Raw genomic sequence first — 17,054 nt, 5'->3', positions numbered from 1 at the left:
TTTCAGAGCTACTTTGGCCAGATGCCGTGCTCTTAAGTCATTAATAAACTTTGGTCTTGAAGTAAACTATTCCCTTGACTGAAGACAATTGGCCCATTATCTGCTCTGGTAACTTTGTTCTGTTTGATAATGAAAAATGAAGTCACTAGTATTTCTCTTCCTTAACCAACGATATTAACTCCTTCCAAAAAAAGCCTAAGAGAAAACCCAGAAACATGGTATCCATTCAGATCAAACTTTCATGTATGAGGCCATATTTTCTAATATGAGCCCCTATAATTACACTAAAGCACACATGCACTGGCACATCATGCATACCAGCATAACAGTAAATAAAGTTATTTAGAATTGCTGTTTTAAAACCTTGAGCTTGTCAGAGATTAATGGCTTCATCCTAAATTGGGGCAAGTTTAGGGACAGCCTTTAGCTCTGGTCTTCCTTTCCACATAGTTTACATATAGAGGTATTCCCCTCAACCGCTTGTAGTTCTGGACAGAGTGCCTGAGTTCCAGAAAGGAGAAAGTAGTCACTACGATCCCCACTGCCCATACAGAAAGATGATTCGTGCTTACCACCTTGTTTTTCTAGGCTCTCCCTGCCAGAACAGCAGGCTAAATGGTCATCAGCAAGAGAGAACACTTCAGAAAAATTGAAGTCTGTGTCTCCATTCCACCAGCCTTGACTTCTCACGTAATTCCTCAGTTCAGGATGCTCAGCATCAATTTTTGTAGTTAACGAAAGCTGATTGCAAATGCATTTCACCCCCTCTATAGAAACAGCCACATATCACAAGAGATCATTAATACAGTTTTTCTGGGAGAAGCTAGAAGGACAAAATAATTGCAATTAGGAAACATATTAAACCACTGGTTAGGATGTACATTTGGCACGACTGGGTAACTACACATATACAGAGTAATCAGTAACTGCAGGTTTTGCAGCTTGATTCTCTGTGCCACATTTAGTCATTTACACTGCCTGGTGATTAACAGTGCCATTTAGTCAATATAGCAGTTTCATGATTGCTCCATACCTCATACAGTCTGATCCTGAAGTAATAGAAATCACCAATTGCCAGAAGATACAGTTACAATATTAAGGGCACACAAGCCTAATCTTTTCTCCAATGATGTTTCCCTACGTTCATCCAATGGCACCACCACAACAAGGCTTTAAGTCTGACTTGATTTCAAAATATATTTCAACAAAGCTGCATCTATATTAATGAATATTCTTTGCCCCAAAATTGAAGATTTAATTTGGAAGATATTTTTAAAAGCTATTTAAGTTTACCAATTGAGAAACAGTTCTATCTGTAAGCAGCAAGAAATAGCCTGAAGTTCAGGAAGTTCATTTTTAATCTATTGGGGAAAAAGCATGGTTAAACTAATAATGTTTCATGTGAAATATTTAATATAGATTGAATGTTGTCCTGGTTCTATAAATGGTGAAAAATGGCATGAAGTAAAAATGAAAAATAAGCAACCTTTAATAAATTTTAAAGGTCTTTCGATATCCTTTTCCCCAAACTACTGCAGTGCTTATATACATATATCTACAGCATGACTAACACTGGCTGCTGTAGATATTCCTCAGAGAGAAGAAAGTACATGCATCAGAAGCCAGGAAAAGAGCTGATAAAGTAAATCTGCAAACTAAAATAAAACCAGATTCTGGAATTTGGCACATTTTCTTAAACAGAAACAAAAGTAGTATTTGTGAAAGTTATCAATACTGCCTTCCACAGAAATAAGCTTGCCTTTCTAGTGCCCTGTGAATGCAATTTAAATAATGAGCAGAAACCTGTAGGAAGTTCTGTGCATCAGTCTGCAAGAGTTACTGTTGTCATTCAGTTCTGACTTCTAATGGGTCACTGACAATTTCTTCTGATTCATGCTTTCAGACAGCCCGCCTCTCAGAGAATTTTCCTTACTTGAGTGATAGGAATATTTGTGTTCGTATCAAGCTAGGCAAGGTACTCCTAACAGCTTTTTAAATATTACATTCAATAACACATGCAAGATATTTCATGTTTCTGCTCCCTTCCTCCCCTCCCCTCCCCCCCCCCAAAAAAAGACAAATTTATCAAGCAAATTGATTTCTCTCTTCAGATTAGGAAGAACAATAGTAGAAGGAAGAATTTTAAAGTGTTTGTCCTTAAATTACAATTTTAAAAAAGCTGCTTGATGAACATTCACCATAAGCTTTACAGAATTACAGCAGTAATATTAAAAAAAACCCTCTGACAACAGGGTCAGGAAAAAAAAAATTGCCTTTACACTGCTGGGGAATGGCACATTTTCCTTGTTTCCCACATTTTCCCTGAATGCATTTAGGCATTCATTTGCAAGCTTAAGAGCCATGCTTATGTATGCAACAAGAACATTTTGAACATAAAGTATTAAATATAGAATTCTTACATAGCCAACAACCCATCCCCTTCCCTCCTGGCAACCTTTGCATGCTGCAGGAGATGGAAACTAGTCAATTTAATCTGCTGCTCAAAGGGGCCTCCTGAAGAGAAACACACAGGTAAAAAATGAGAACAATGCTGCAGTATCATTTCAAAAAGCTGCAAGAAGTAGATGAAGGCAACAGTTTATTTGCTGGGAAGAAGGACGTGGTTATGTATTGCTGATGTAGCTAAAAAGGTTAAGTAAAAAATGCTGTTCTTCAAATGTCAGCCAGGCAGATCAACAGAAGGCGGCTGCCATCTCATAACCCTAGGAAGCTAGAGGCCAATTACTTCCCAGAATTTGGGTTTCATCAGGACAGCATTCTTAATCTTGGATATCTATTTGTGAGGGAAGACTTCCTCCATCTTGTAGCTATCCCAAAAATGCAAGCTTTGCTTGGGAAAACACCATCCCTGCAAAAGTAAGCTGATTCGTATTTGATGGCGTGAAGTGACAATAAGCCATTTCACAACATTACAGAGCCTGGTATTATTTCCTTGCTTTGGTACAATCGAGAAAGTTAAACACCTCTCCTCCCCTCATCTGTTGTCTCCTACTTAGAATGAAGGGGAAACGAAAAGAGAATTGAATGGATGCTCAAAGTATGGATGATAAAAATCTTAAACTATTTGTATTTTTAATGCATTCAAATGTGATTAAGTTTTGAAAACAAACCCTACTCTTCTGGAAATAAAGATTCCTTGAAAACTAAAAGCAGCAACCAGATTACATTAAATATATGCCTTAATCATATTATATTAAAGCAGCACATATTTGCTGGCAAAGTTTTAAGTAAGTTCAGCTATCAAGCCAGTGAAAACTAGAAGCCGTGTATAGCTAAACAAGTTTGACAGCTCTGGCTTCATGCATACAAAAAAGAGAAACCACCTACAAGTTTTAAGAGCAGAAAAGTATTGTTTTCCACTACTGGATAAGAAATGGGGGTATGAGGGGACTACCTCTATTGCAATAAAGCACCAGCCAGTTCAATTTACCACATACACGTAAGACATTTTCTCAATATTTTCTATGCTCATCCTTCCCTCATAATATTTTAGATTTACAAGTAACAATTTGTGAATTACTTCCACTGAAAAGATGCTTGACACATTCCAAATTCCCAGTTCTACTTACCAAAGATAAAAATTTAAGTACAACGATTATTACCTAGCTTATGTATACAGGTAACATGCTGACCAACTTCACAGAAGATACTAAGTTAAACCAATGCAAATCAATGTTTAAAAAACGAGGAGCAGTACAAAAATAAAAGAAGGCTGAAACTGATGACTTACTCAGTGCTCCCCAAATAATTGCATAGGTTAGTTACTTATTTAAACTCAGTGACTTTAAGGCCAATCCAATGATTCTTTTATTATAAATAGCTGTAATTATAAAGAGGCTTGCTGAGAGTCATAAACTGACCTGTGATTTTTTCTGCTGCCCAGTACTTCCCAGAAGTCTCTAGTATCCATGCTTCTTTTCTGTCCACAATCAGAAATGCACTTTGGAAAGTATGGCATGAATTCCCATCTTCATAATAATTTCCACCTTGTCCATGCTCCTCCAACAAAGCAACAATTACATCCAATGCTTCTTTAGCTGTTGCACCTCTTTCTAGGCCAAGTCTATAAGAAAAGCGTAGAACAGAGATCCAGAGATGTAACAGTGAGGTCTTCATGGGTTATTGTTTTAAACAGCAACACTGATCTGGTTTTAAAATACCAAAGTGCCAAGTCTATCAGACATAAGAATTCTTGCTTTAATGAGTTGATAGAACTACAAGATAAGATATTAAATTATTTGATTTGTTTCAAATTTTTACTTTCTGCATTGATTTCTTCAAACTCAAGCCTATCACAGCTGGTATTTAGTTTTTAAAAAGTCCAATTACTAATGAATGACCTAGTCCATGTTCTAAGAGTGCAATGCTCTATTTATCCCCCTCAGAACAAATTTGAAGGACAATTTTCAAAGGCCTTTCTAGAATAACAGCAGTAGATAAGCTTTCCTCTTCTGTATAGAACAGCGGAAAATTAGAAATTAATATTATCAGAGAGAAGAAGGGAAGGAATATTCAGTGTTAGCATCTATCTACAACCTCTCTTTTCCAATGCTCAAGTACTTAATTGCTCATCATGCTTTGGAAGCTAAATGTGTGTTACACGCAATGCAGAGTCCAATCCAAGACACAATGCAGTGCTTATCGTGTACTGTAGACAGAGGTATTTGTGCATAGGCATGCTTCAGCGCTCCTGCAGAGGTTTCCCCCCCCCCCCAAATGTAAGGTATTTGCCAAACAGAACCTGAATAGCTTGAAACAGGACCAAAAATAAAATTGCAGATACTAGTAAGACTTCATTCAGATACAGAATCAACTCAGAATAAAAGTCTAACATCTCTTATGTGGAATATAAAAATTCACATATAACTTTTATATATACACACACACACACACACACACACACACACAAAAATAAGCATACACAAACTGCCTAGAAAATCAAGTAACCACCTACTATAAAAAAAATACTAACTGCAACAGGTAAGAGGTTTTATTTAATCTTTTCATCAAGAAAACTGACATCATTTAAATACAAATTTGGGACATGTTTATATATGAACAGCTATACATTAATGAGGGCATTCCAAATTCAACAATCCATCAAGCAATATTGACTTACGGGGTTATAAACGTCTGGTAGTTATGCTAGTTGGTGTTTATTTTCGCTTTCTAGAGAACCCCAGAGCTGGAAAAGAATGAACTGGACCACTTTTCTATGTTTCAAGAAAGCCCTATTTAGCTTCTAGCATGGAATACTTGGAGTAAGGACTCTAATTCCCAGAAGATTTCCAGGCTTTAGTAAACAATTGGATGAATGGGCTGGATCTTCAGTGCAGCTGAGGAACTACCCTTACCACTGAAGTCAAGCTTAACAACACAACCATTTATGACTAACACATCATACCGCACTGTTTTCCAACTAAACACAGGGGAAAAAAAGATGCAAGCTAAGACTCTCCCCTAAGGATTAAACACCAGCATTGTCTTTGCTATTACAAGAGGGCTCATTAGCTTACTCTCACATGTATCATCTCTGAAAAAAGGTTGGGTAGCCTCACAGGCCTACTCTGTAGCACATTTTCTGATGCTACAACTATGCTGTGGGCCTCCTTAAGCAGTGCCACCTCTTATATATGTTTCTAATGCAGGTGCAAAGGCAGTCACTGGCTTAAGACAGGCAGAGCCTTTCTTCACTCGCTGTGTTATCAGGCCACGTTTTGCAACGTATAACTTTGTTATTCTGTCAACAGGAGTCAAAGTACCATAATTGCGTTTGCTTTCAGAAGTGGACCACAAGAAGTCACTTAGTATAACCCTTTAAAAGAAATATTCATCCAATAGTCATTTGCCTAAATCTCCACCTAAAATTTCTAATGATGAGGATCCTGGTGTTCCCTATTGTATTTGTTTCAGTTACTTCAGTTAAGACTTTTCTTCCTCTGAAATTCAATCTAGTTTTCTTTACTGCCTCTGGGGAATCGACAGCATTCAATCAAATAGTCTTCCATACTACAAACATGAGACCCACATTTAGAAGAAGGGAGAAGTCAAAACAACATTCAGCTAGACGACTTAGTTCTGTTCAGAGGGACAAAGGGGGGAAAATGAGACGTGGGAACAAATAATGACATGTGGGAAATTTGAAAGTAACAGCACAGCAAAAGAGCAGCAGCTGACATGGATTTATTAGATGAATTTGATGAGACTTGTTTCTAATCTCTTGCTATAACAAAACGACAGGATATGTCGACAGAGAAGGATCCATGATTTTCTGTTTTGGCAAGCTTACTGACATCTTCCTAAGCAAGCTAGGGAAGTGTAAAATAGATCAAAATATATAGTAGGTGCAAAATTGATTGGGGGGGGAAAAAAAATACCTACATCCAAAGAGTAGAAGAAGCATCCAAAGAATATTAGTATCTGTCAAAATGGAAGGATATACCAAGCAGGACTCTTCAAGCATCTCTGGTTTGCCATTCAGTGTTTTCACTGAGTTTGTTAATAAATGACCCGAAAGATCATGCATCTGAATCTCTTCTGGAAAAGACATAGAAGTTGCCATTGATCAGAAGGTAAACCTGGGTCAGTGCCATGGCACACCATGACAGAAAACACAGACACCATATTGTCATTATACGTACATAATAACAGACAGAAGCATAACCTCCAGGACACATGAGTATTCTGATTTACTCACTGACTCAGCTGAAATCCAGTCTTGGGCACTGTACTTTACGAGATACATGACCCAATTAAAGATATTGCTTTTGTCTGAACTAGGAATGACCACACGTCTAAAAGAATGTGATTTAAAATGAAATATAAACAAAGCAGGGGTGTTTTAGGAGAAAGAAAACTGAGGTACAAGAATAGATTTGACAAAGCTATAGGGAGTGACTGGATCCTGCCTTGAAGAAACGGAATGAATTATCTCTTGAGGACCTTGCAGCCAGATCTAAGTTGATGATGCAAACACTAACCAGAAGAGTACAAATCAGACCTGTAAATCAGACCTGGGAAATGATTCCCAAAATGCAACTACTGATAATTAGGAAATGCAGTATTTCTAACAATGTCATATCATCTCATGAAAACAACTTCCCATTTCCTAAGGGAGAAAGCGCACTGAGTTGCATCACCTCTGCGCTTATCCTTAGCTGTATGTGTTTAACGATGCAAGCAGCCTGTAGAAGTCCTGAAAGCTAAGAAATTCAACAATTGCTGCATTTGTATATAGCTCCACAGAAGGAAAACTGACCTTGGTATCCCAGGAATTACAGTCTAAATGTAATTAAGACTTACACTTTGCTTTTGCTTGGGTGCTCCAGTCTCTCAGTCACAAAGGGCAGAAAAAAAAACACTCAAACAAAACGAAAAAATCACTCTACACAGCAACTACACAGCTCATCTCCATGAAATTGTAGGTCTTGTCAATTATCTTGACATCTATGTCCTGGGTAACTGCAGCACAACTTTCCCACCAACATATTTCAGAGTACTCTGCAAGGGCCACTGGAAAAAAAGTTTTAAATTGTTTCTCCCCCAGATAGGATAGCTTGAATTATTAAAAAAATTTTGGTGACTCAGTACAACCCACTACCTCAGTACCTCCAATAAGGTATCACACCATATTATAATCTTGTCAAAACAATATTCTCTTAAGCTTTCCCACTCCACATCTCAGTTACAAGTGCAGACTTTGCAAATAAAGTAACGTACATGATGACAACATTCTACATTGTTCAGTTTTGAGTTAAGGAAAGAAATTGGTAGAGTCATTTTTCAAGAGAGGATTCTCTATTTATAAGGGCATAGTGAACAGGTTTCTTCATTTATATCTTTTGTATGATAACATTGTTCTGTTCCAACTGTACCAGCATAGGCAAAACAGTACACCATCCTTTCATATGAATGTACTTCCCTAAGTAAACAGGCGCCTTAGAGAGGCACTGTGCTCCCCCCAAAACGGCAGCCAGGATGCTTTTAAAGCCCAGGTTTTGAATCAACCCCTAGAACGGAGGGGGGGAAGGGTTTCTTAGAAATTTGTTCTGGAACCTATTTTCTTTCCATTTTTTTGTCTGCTGTGACTAGCTTCATATTCTTGACTTAAACTGGGATGGGGACCAGCCTGTGTAAAGTAGAACCAACACTTCTACCTTCATTCCTTCAAGTCAATCACACAATCTTCATCCATTTCTTCCGAATCATTCTTATGTTTGGACACACTGTGCTGTGATATACTATCAAGCTAATGATCTGTAGGTACCTGTTTTACTCCTCAGATACAGCAGTATATTAGTGACTAGTAACAGTGTGTTACCTAAGTCAGCAATCAGTTACTAAATAAGCTAAGAACTTCATGAAATACACCTTTACTGGTGTCCACCACGGTCTTTAAGGAAAACAAAGTTTTGTCCATGAGTTTGCAGGATGAACTTTCAATTTCCTATTTCAGCAACAGAACTTGCTGACTTCAAAATTATATTGCCATACCGCTAGATGCCTCTGGCCTATTCAACAGAATGTGCTCTCAAAACACCCACCTACAATCTTTGCCCATGTTGGCTGGATTTTAAATCCTAACTTAAAAGCGACAATCTCAGACGAGCTGCCGACAGGCTCAAAGAGACAGGAAGTCTACCCGAATGAAAAGAAGAATCACCTTCAAGAGAATGTAGAAGCAAAGTCTCAGAGGAGCCTCTGCACTCAAGTAAAACTTTAATTCTACAATACGAATGACATTCCTGAGTTGACACTCTTATGCCTGCTCTGAAGAACATTTTTCAGAGTATGAAGTTTTAGTTTCTTTTCCAAACAGCTGAGGACATACACGCACACACAAAGTGTTACTCTTAATCCTTCAGCTAAGATCTGACATAGATGCAGAAGTCTGACAAACACACAGGTGTGAGCAAAGTTTGGCCAGCAAGGGTGTGCATTTTGAAGCAGGTTTGTGCAGGTTTGAAGCTCCTCCATTTATTTTCTTTCCAATAAATCCTGAGTGATAGAGCTATCAAGTACAAAATCAATCACATAGACTGCAACAAAGCAGCTGGCACCAGCTGTGCCTCTTCTTAGCCATCTGCAGAACAGGCTAACTCTCTCTATTTTATGAGGTCATCCAATACAGGTAAGCTTAGAGCAACTGGCCAAGTATTCACAGTGAGAGAGAGAATCACTTTGGCTGGAACTGTAGACAGATGGTACTCTGCAACACGTCTCTGTAGTCCTCCTTGCCCAAAGCACTCACCACCTTTACGCTACAAACAATCCGTTCTGCAGATAAGATGGTTGGGAGGGAGAGTAATACCCACAGGTGAGACTCAAAGGTTGTATACGTGACCAGTTTCTCCTTATTTTGGTATCTCCAGATTTGCTAGTGTGGGTGCATCTAGAGCTGCTGGATGACATATCTACTTGCATGTTAAACAGTATTTTGAGACTAAAACAGTTGTGACTAAAATAAGTAGAACGTTGCATCCAAAACAATGATTTGTTTAAATTCCAAGAGAATAGTAGTAGGAGGGGAAAAAAATTAAGGTGGGGCATGGGAAGTCACCTTATATATCCTTCTTCCTGACAAAAGCTTGTCCTACATTTTCTTAAATAAACTCCCCAATCTATTGTCTCCCTTGATACAATTAAATTCACTAGTCCTCCCATGTAGAGCTTTTCTGTAGTTACTATCAGCATATAGAGTTTAGAGAAAATACCAAAGAGAAACATAACCCCAATTCCTTCATGCTTTTCTGATGGATCAGATTCTCTAAGTCTCTGATCATACTTCCCAATTTTCACTGCATTCTCTCCAGCCGGTACACGTTCCTCTTGATTTGTGGTAGCTGGAACCAGATACTGCATCTCTGCAGGGACTTCATTACAGTCAGAGAACATTTACATTTACCATTTCAGGCAGCTATACGCCTAAGAGGAATTTCATCTACCCATGCTTCCCATCTTGCTTATGAGAATGCCTTCTAAGGTTTTAATGGCCTCTTACAAGTCAAGCTATCTATCCTATCCTCTATCCATAAAATTTGTTATCTCATTATGGGAGGAAAATAGAATGATTTGACAGGATTTTTTTTGACTAACAGTGAGGACTGCAAATAAGTTATCTCCCTGATATTTAAGTGTTTTTTTTCTTTCCCCCAGGAACTGAGGTTAAGCTCAGGTCTATAACCTCAGCTTTTTTTTCCCCCTCATCTTTCAAGGGCAGCCACCATATTTAACCTTTTCTAGTCATCCAGAGCCTCCCCCATTTTTCACTAGTTCTTAAGAAAAATGAGAATGCTTCTGAAATTGGTTCAGCCTGCTCATTAAGTACCCTACGGCAAATTTAAGCAGGCTCCCCTTGCTTGTCTGAAATTGATTTGGTTAAATAAGCACTGACTATCCTGTTATCCCTTTAAAGTAAAGTGAGTTCATTTGCTCCCTTTCCCTTTGTGATAAGTTTGCACCACATCCTCTTGTTCTTTCATTTTCAGCTTTCTTCCCCCACTCCCTTCTTTAAATTCTCTTCACTGCAAGCTCAGCATGCAGGCTGAGACTTACAATGCAGCGCAAGCCTTTCAGGCAGCCAGCCTCCACTGAGCAGGCTTCCAGGAGTTTGTTTGCCAGCAGTTAAATAAGAGCAATAGTTTGCATTGGAATGCATGGGCTGAAGTGAGGCGACTGTAGCTTGTTTATGCCTACACTTGGATAAGGGCCCAGGATGAGGTTTTAAGGTTAGAGTAGGCTGTTTTAAAGTGGGGGAGAGGAGGGCACACCAGCAATCTGTTGCTACAAATTAGTTAGCAGTTCCTTACTAGCAATGTATTGCATCATTTCTCTCATCCTGTCAAAATAGTCACTGCTAGACTGTAGGGTAGGTAGACAGGGTAGGTTTAGTGAACTCACATTAGACTGAAGCAGCACATACTGGGTAGCCAACTTCAAATTCCAAGTGCTTTAAAATGTTAACTCAGCTGTGCCTCAAGCCCTGCCTAGACAGGTCCACTGCTTACATTGTTTGAAAACCTCTTAATGCCAGCACCACGAAGCTGTTACCCAGTATCATCATCATCTAAACCTTTAGTGTTTAAAGGCTGGTCACAACTCAGCAAGCCACCAACCTGACAAGATCCATTCCAAGCAAGGCTTCAGATTCGGAAGCTGGTTCTCTGGTCACAATGGCTTCGTTAGCTACACAGACTCCATGTTCGTTAGCTCCCATTTCTGCGCCCCAAAGCCAGGAAGGCCTGCTCAGCACAACAGCATGAGTCTTCGGCACCTGCTCAATCTCAATATACGTGCACTGCATTGGGGAAGGGAGAGTAGGAAGAGAAAAAGCAGATGAATTGCAAGCACTTCATTTAATGCTGTGATTAAAGTAATGCAAGACTTCAATGTACAGACAGGACACACAAAAAATACACTTCTCGAATATGAGCTTTAGCATAATATAGTGGGGAATTTTTTTAAACAACATTTAACTGTCATGTTCTGACCTTTACGTCTTTATACTGCAGAAAGCCTGGGAGACTACTTCTATTTTGATGGTTACAGGCTTCAAAGAGTCATGGAGAACCCAAGTGCTAGAGACAGTAGAAAGTAGCAGCAGGTAGACTGTACTGTTTCCAATAAAGAAACATAGGTCGTTTTGTATATGGTAACAACACTGAACAATTCTACCATCTCACCTAGGTACAGTCTTGGGTACTTTATTAAATACATGGCATGACAACACTAACTGGATAAAGTACATTAGAAGGCCTCCCCCTCTTCCTTGCTGCCTCCCCTGCAGCTGACCAGACCTGCTGGTGGTAGAAAGAAAAATCAAGACTTGAAAGGGTTCAGTGAAATGCCTTGATAAATGCTCACAGGAAGAAAAACACTGGTATTGTTTTTGCTTAAAACTGATGTTTTTGCTATTTTAAATGGCCTACTGTAGTCAGAGGTCTGTGGATATATTCTGACAAGACAAAAATACAGAGGAAGGCTGCACAGAAGTCATTGAAAAGGCAAGGAAGAAAGAATCCATTCATTATCTTTCACATATCTTCTTTTCTCTTACCCTAGGACTCAAAAATAAGCACTGTTTTCCCAGACAGCACAGAAGAGAGCTTGATCCATCGCTAGGTCATTTGCCTGTCCAAGCCAAAGCAGCGTGCTTTACGTTTTAATCCTGAAGTCACATTAAGTTCTTCAAGGACTAAACTCCACAGAATTTTTATTTGAGGCAACCAAAACTGATGGTAGTATTTATGAGACAACTCTTAGTGGCTAGCATACCTGGTGTAACATCTTCTACACAGGAAGTAATCTGCAACATTTTTCTGGAGGAATATTTGGTCAGACCTATCAAAGTGCAGCAGGATGAGAAGTATGGACTTGTGGACTGAAAGCTGCTTGCCACAGCAATAAATGCTATGTCTATATTAAACATTAAAGCCAAAGGAATAAGTTCAAGATTACCAGCAGCAAGCAGCTCTCTGTTTTTTTCTAACCAGTGTTTCCCCTCTAAAGATTACAGAGCACAATCATCTTAAGCCTCCAGTCTTGAGCAACAATTTTAAAGTAATAGTCAGTCTATTATGCAATTAAAATGTATGATGGATCATCTTTGCTCAAAGATGACATTTTTAGAGTCCTTTACTCTCTGACCATGCAAGTACACAAAGCAATGAGTCTGTCACCTTCATAAGGAATTGCGCGTGAACAGGCCAAACTGCTGGCAATCTATAAAGCTAGACAAAATATACATGAAATAAGGGGATGATTTTTCACAGAAGATGTATGCCTCAGTTAAAGTGAGGACAACTATTTTGTTCTAATGAATTAAAAATAGGTTAGGATCATGCTTCCCTTTTTCTTTTTACTATGTACTTAACTTTGATTTTTGGCTTAAGCAATAAGACCCCAGAAGGGAATTATCTGCTGTATCTGTTGGAGAAAATCTGTAATAGTTGATCAAACTAGAAACTAAATTGCTTATATAGCAATACACTATGATTTCATAAAGGCAGAATTCCCATCTACTGAGGTACAGAAACACCTGGCACTAGCCAGGAACCGAGATCCACCTAATAAAATCATCATATACAGTAAACCCTTTGCTTCATCTTCAAACCAAACCATGCCAGAGCAGTCATCTGATATCAAAACTTCCTATTCTCCATTCAAGCTGCCAGGAAACAAAACTCATTTCTGACATTCTGTGCAAATTTTTCAGAGCTATAGGTCACTGCTGTTTGGGAAAGCACTTAATGTGCATGTGTGAATGAACAGAGATTAACTATATTCCTTGGATGCGCAAAGGAGGACACAGAACTACAGAAGCAGGGAAGGGGCTGGGCCAAGCCCCTTCCCATAGGCCATGCGAGGACATGACAGGCACACGTAACAGGAGGCAGGTCTGTAGCCAGGGAAACACCAACGCCTGCACAGCACAAGTCTTGGCTCCCCACATCTCATGTGGTCAGCAAGCAGGAGCCATCCTGCAGCGCTATACAAGAGCACATACCTTCTCAACTCTGGAACGGACAGCAAAAATCTAAAGACAGCATAGAGGAGATTTCAGTACTCCATAAACCCGCCTTTGCATGGCACTCTCCAACTCAATAGCCCACTTATAACAGCTTGCACTAGTTTTAGTTACTACACTGGAGCTCTGCTTTTCTACAAGGAAAAATGATGGAATAGCTAGACTAAAAAAGATGAATGCTTTTCCTCTGCAAAAACATCATATTCCAGCTATCCTTGCCACCAAACCAAGCATTACCAGGGCTAATATTTCTTATAAAGATTTTACTGTCAACACTAGCAATCAAGGAATATGAAATAGGAAATTGTCTGCTCAAAGGATCCAGAGCATTCTGCAAGAAGTGCCTTTGCTTTATAACTGTTTAATCAGAGACCAGAAACCATGTCAAGGCCTCCTTATGCAGCTCTTTCATTTAGGAGCACATTTCTGTCCGTAACAGAGACAATTGGCTGGGCACAGGTGGGAGCTGGTGAAGTAGCAAACTGATGGAATACAGCTGTCACCTTCTATATTGGCTCTGCATGTTCCATAACCCAACAATAAGCAAACATGGGCCATATTTTCATATTATTGTTTTCAGCTTCCATACAATAACCCATGTGCACAGACAACGTTCATGCCTTATTTATGTAAATTGTCCGAGAAGAAATAAATAACAGAAAACTATTCCAGTCTTCCAGTGAATGACACAGCATGGCAAAATTATCATAAACTTGGTATATGCTCACCTGTCCTTTGCCTTAGTTATTGAAAATAACGAAAAATCCCTGAAGATGTAAAAATATAAAGATATAAAAACTACTTACGCCAGTAAGCAGTAAAGTAGGCAATCAATATAAATGGTACCTTAAGACAGGTATCTGGTTCATATTTGTTAGTAATAGGTATGGGTTTTTCAATAAACTAGGATCCAGATGTGAACTAACAATAGTGTCCGTTTTAAACTTTAGAAACCTCACCCTTCGTAACTCCAACCCCCTTGCCTTAAAATAAAGTCAGAAAACAATTTTTCAGAGATAAGAATGTCTTAATACTATGAATAAGAGGCAGGAAATACAGAAATATGGCTATCCACCTGGATTCGAGACAAAGCAGCCCCAAAGGCGAGTTGATATTAAAGCTGGTCATTGGATTTGCAGTGCAGCAAACCATTGCTCAGATATCAGAAAACCTGCTTAACAGCTCAGACAGGGAAGGAAATAGTGAGGGAAAGACAATACACTCCACCTAAAAACTCTTTGGCCACTAGATCGCTAGAACTGGGAATTCAGATGAAGGCATGATTCCAAAAATAAGCACAAATCACAATCTCCTTGTCCCTCCTCCTGTGCCCCACCAATTTGGCAAATCCCTCCTGCGCAGTGGCATAGCAGCCTGTTCTAGTGATAGTTTTGCCAACCTAGGCGATGACAAATCAAATAGACATCAGGTACTGCTGTGATCCTGCCTGCTGCCAATTCTGTCTTTAAAATTCCTGAAGCCCTCTGCATCAGGGTCTCCTAACACTAATATTTTCATTACAGTATAAACGTTAAGAATGCAAGAATATACTACTGATACATTTGGTGGCAATGGCTGTTAGTGAGTGAAGTGTCAAATTCCACTGATTTGCTAGAACTCCAGTCCTGAAAGTGGCATAACTGGCACCATGCCCTGTGATGGTAAACTCAGATCAGAAAATACAAAAGTAAAGAGCAGAGATTTCATATGCAAGAGATGCACCCCACATCTTTAAAGAGAATTGAGCAGGCTGGAAACTAATGACATTTTTTTCACTTATGGTATCAAGAAAAGAATCTCATCAAGTCAGTTCTAAATATAGTACAAAGCACAAATGTACCTTCCCCCCTAGCTAGGGCATGCATCTATGTTGGAGGTATTCCAAAAACAGAGAAGACAGACATAACACAAGAGATTTCTTCTTTCATTAACGAAAAGCAACTATTGTGCAGCCTCTACTATATTCAGGCTACAGGAGCTTGATTCCTAGCACTGCCAGCCAGGTTATTATGAAATATCAGTGAAATCACAGGCTTCAGCCCTGTATAACAAAGGTAATAGTCAGGGAATGCTTTAGAAAGTAGTGATCTTTGAAAAAGGGCCATAAGACTATAGATTACAGAAGAGATACCCCCCTCACCACTCCCCTCATCGAAACCATGCTCTATTTCAGCATTGATTCTTTGTTTAACTACCTCAAGCACTGCAGTATCATACTGTATGTTTGAAAATAGACAAAATTTCTATATTGTCACAGTAATCAGAGAAATTGCAATTAAAGAAGTTGCGTCATGGCTGCTTTCAACCCTCTTATCCAAGAGGGGGATGGCAAAATAGAATGAGGCAGCCTTGCAGCATGCTGCCTCCATAGTCCTCAGGACAGCGAGACTGATGGCCTGGTTGGACAGGCAGTTTCTGGGATGATAAGGGCTACTTGGGCATTCCCACACTTGAAGTGAAGGATTGGAAAGTCCTTCAGGGCAATCTCCTTTGGATGACCCTGAGAAAGTGCAATTTACAGATACTTCTTTTGCTGCTTATTTACACAAAAGAACTCAACAGAGCACAAAGGAGTGGGAAATAACTGGTTGCTGAAAAAGAAGTATGCAAGCAGCAGCATGCAAGGCAAAAGATGGGGCAAACTGACACCGCTACCACTGCCTGTTTATGCACTGAGCAGCACTACAAATATGCAATGCAAGGCACATGGACTTTACAACACCCTGTTAAGCACCCTGATGAGATGACATTCCCTATTAGCAGCGATACTGTTGTGCCAGAGACACTCTGATCAAAAGTAGAGGGGACTGCTGTACACCAGGATAAATCTATCCTGGGTACATCTAAAGTAGTCAGCTCTAGTTCTAGCAGGTGCGTAGTCGAAGCAGAGTGGTGACCAGACCTCTCTCCAGAGGGGTTTTACTCAGGTTGCTACCCTTCAAAGACACGCTCCAGACTAGCACCTCTACCCTCACATGGTTGCCAGGTATAGCAACTACTACTGTTGCTGTAGTGGAAGTCTACAAATACAGAACAAAAACAACTTCTGCCACAAAAAAGTACCTCTTACCTCCTTATATTAAGAATAGTTTTTCCCTCTTTATGAAGGCCCTAGTACACTTGACATAAACTTCTGTAAGCAACAAGAGTACTGGAACAATATTGCATATTGTTCCTAACAGTTTCTATTCATTGCAACCAGTAACTGCAAAAATTGAATCTCTAGGCCTCTGATCTCTGGAAGTGTCATTTTACAACTTGTTCACTAAGGATGATAGATGGATTTTATTCTAGAAAAGAATCTGAGAGGCTAGAAAAAGCTGAACTGTTCCGCTGTCAAACAGCAGAATGACACACTCTGGCTTACTCTACCAAGCTATCAAGGACCCTCAGGCTGATGAGCCAAGCTATGGAAATGAACCCAACAACATGAAATATAGAAGTCTTTAACCAAACAAAACACCAGTGAATGCAGCAAGGCACCCAAGGCAGAGAGCACTCTCTGGAG

At 39.4% G+C, this 17,054-nt stretch overlaps 1 protein-coding gene across 2 annotated transcripts in view; it reads right to left on the bottom strand.

Annotated features, from left to right (window-relative positions):
- Positions 1-17,054, bottom strand: part of SCRN1 (secernin 1) — a 37,655-nt gene that overhangs the window by 8,618 nt on the left and 11,983 nt on the right. For both annotated transcript variants that reach the window (XM_067291559.1, XM_067291560.1), the window contains 3 exons: positions 11,136-11,317; positions 3,882-4,084; positions 573-767 (listed from right to left, as the gene is read on the bottom strand). In XM_067291559.1, coding sequence (XP_067147660.1) covers positions 573-767; positions 3,882-4,084; positions 11,136-11,317 — 580 coding nt within the window. The remainder of the gene's footprint in view (positions 1-572; positions 768-3,881; positions 4,085-11,135; positions 11,318-17,054) is intronic.

This window comes from Apteryx mantelli, chromosome 2 (assembly GCF_036417845.1).
Source record: "Apteryx mantelli isolate bAptMan1 chromosome 2, bAptMan1.hap1, whole genome shotgun sequence".
NCBI classification, from domain to species: Eukaryota; Metazoa; Chordata; class Aves; order Apterygiformes; family Apterygidae; genus Apteryx; species Apteryx mantelli.
Note: the sequence above shows the minus strand (reverse complement) of the source record. Positions and strands in the feature narration are given on the sequence as shown.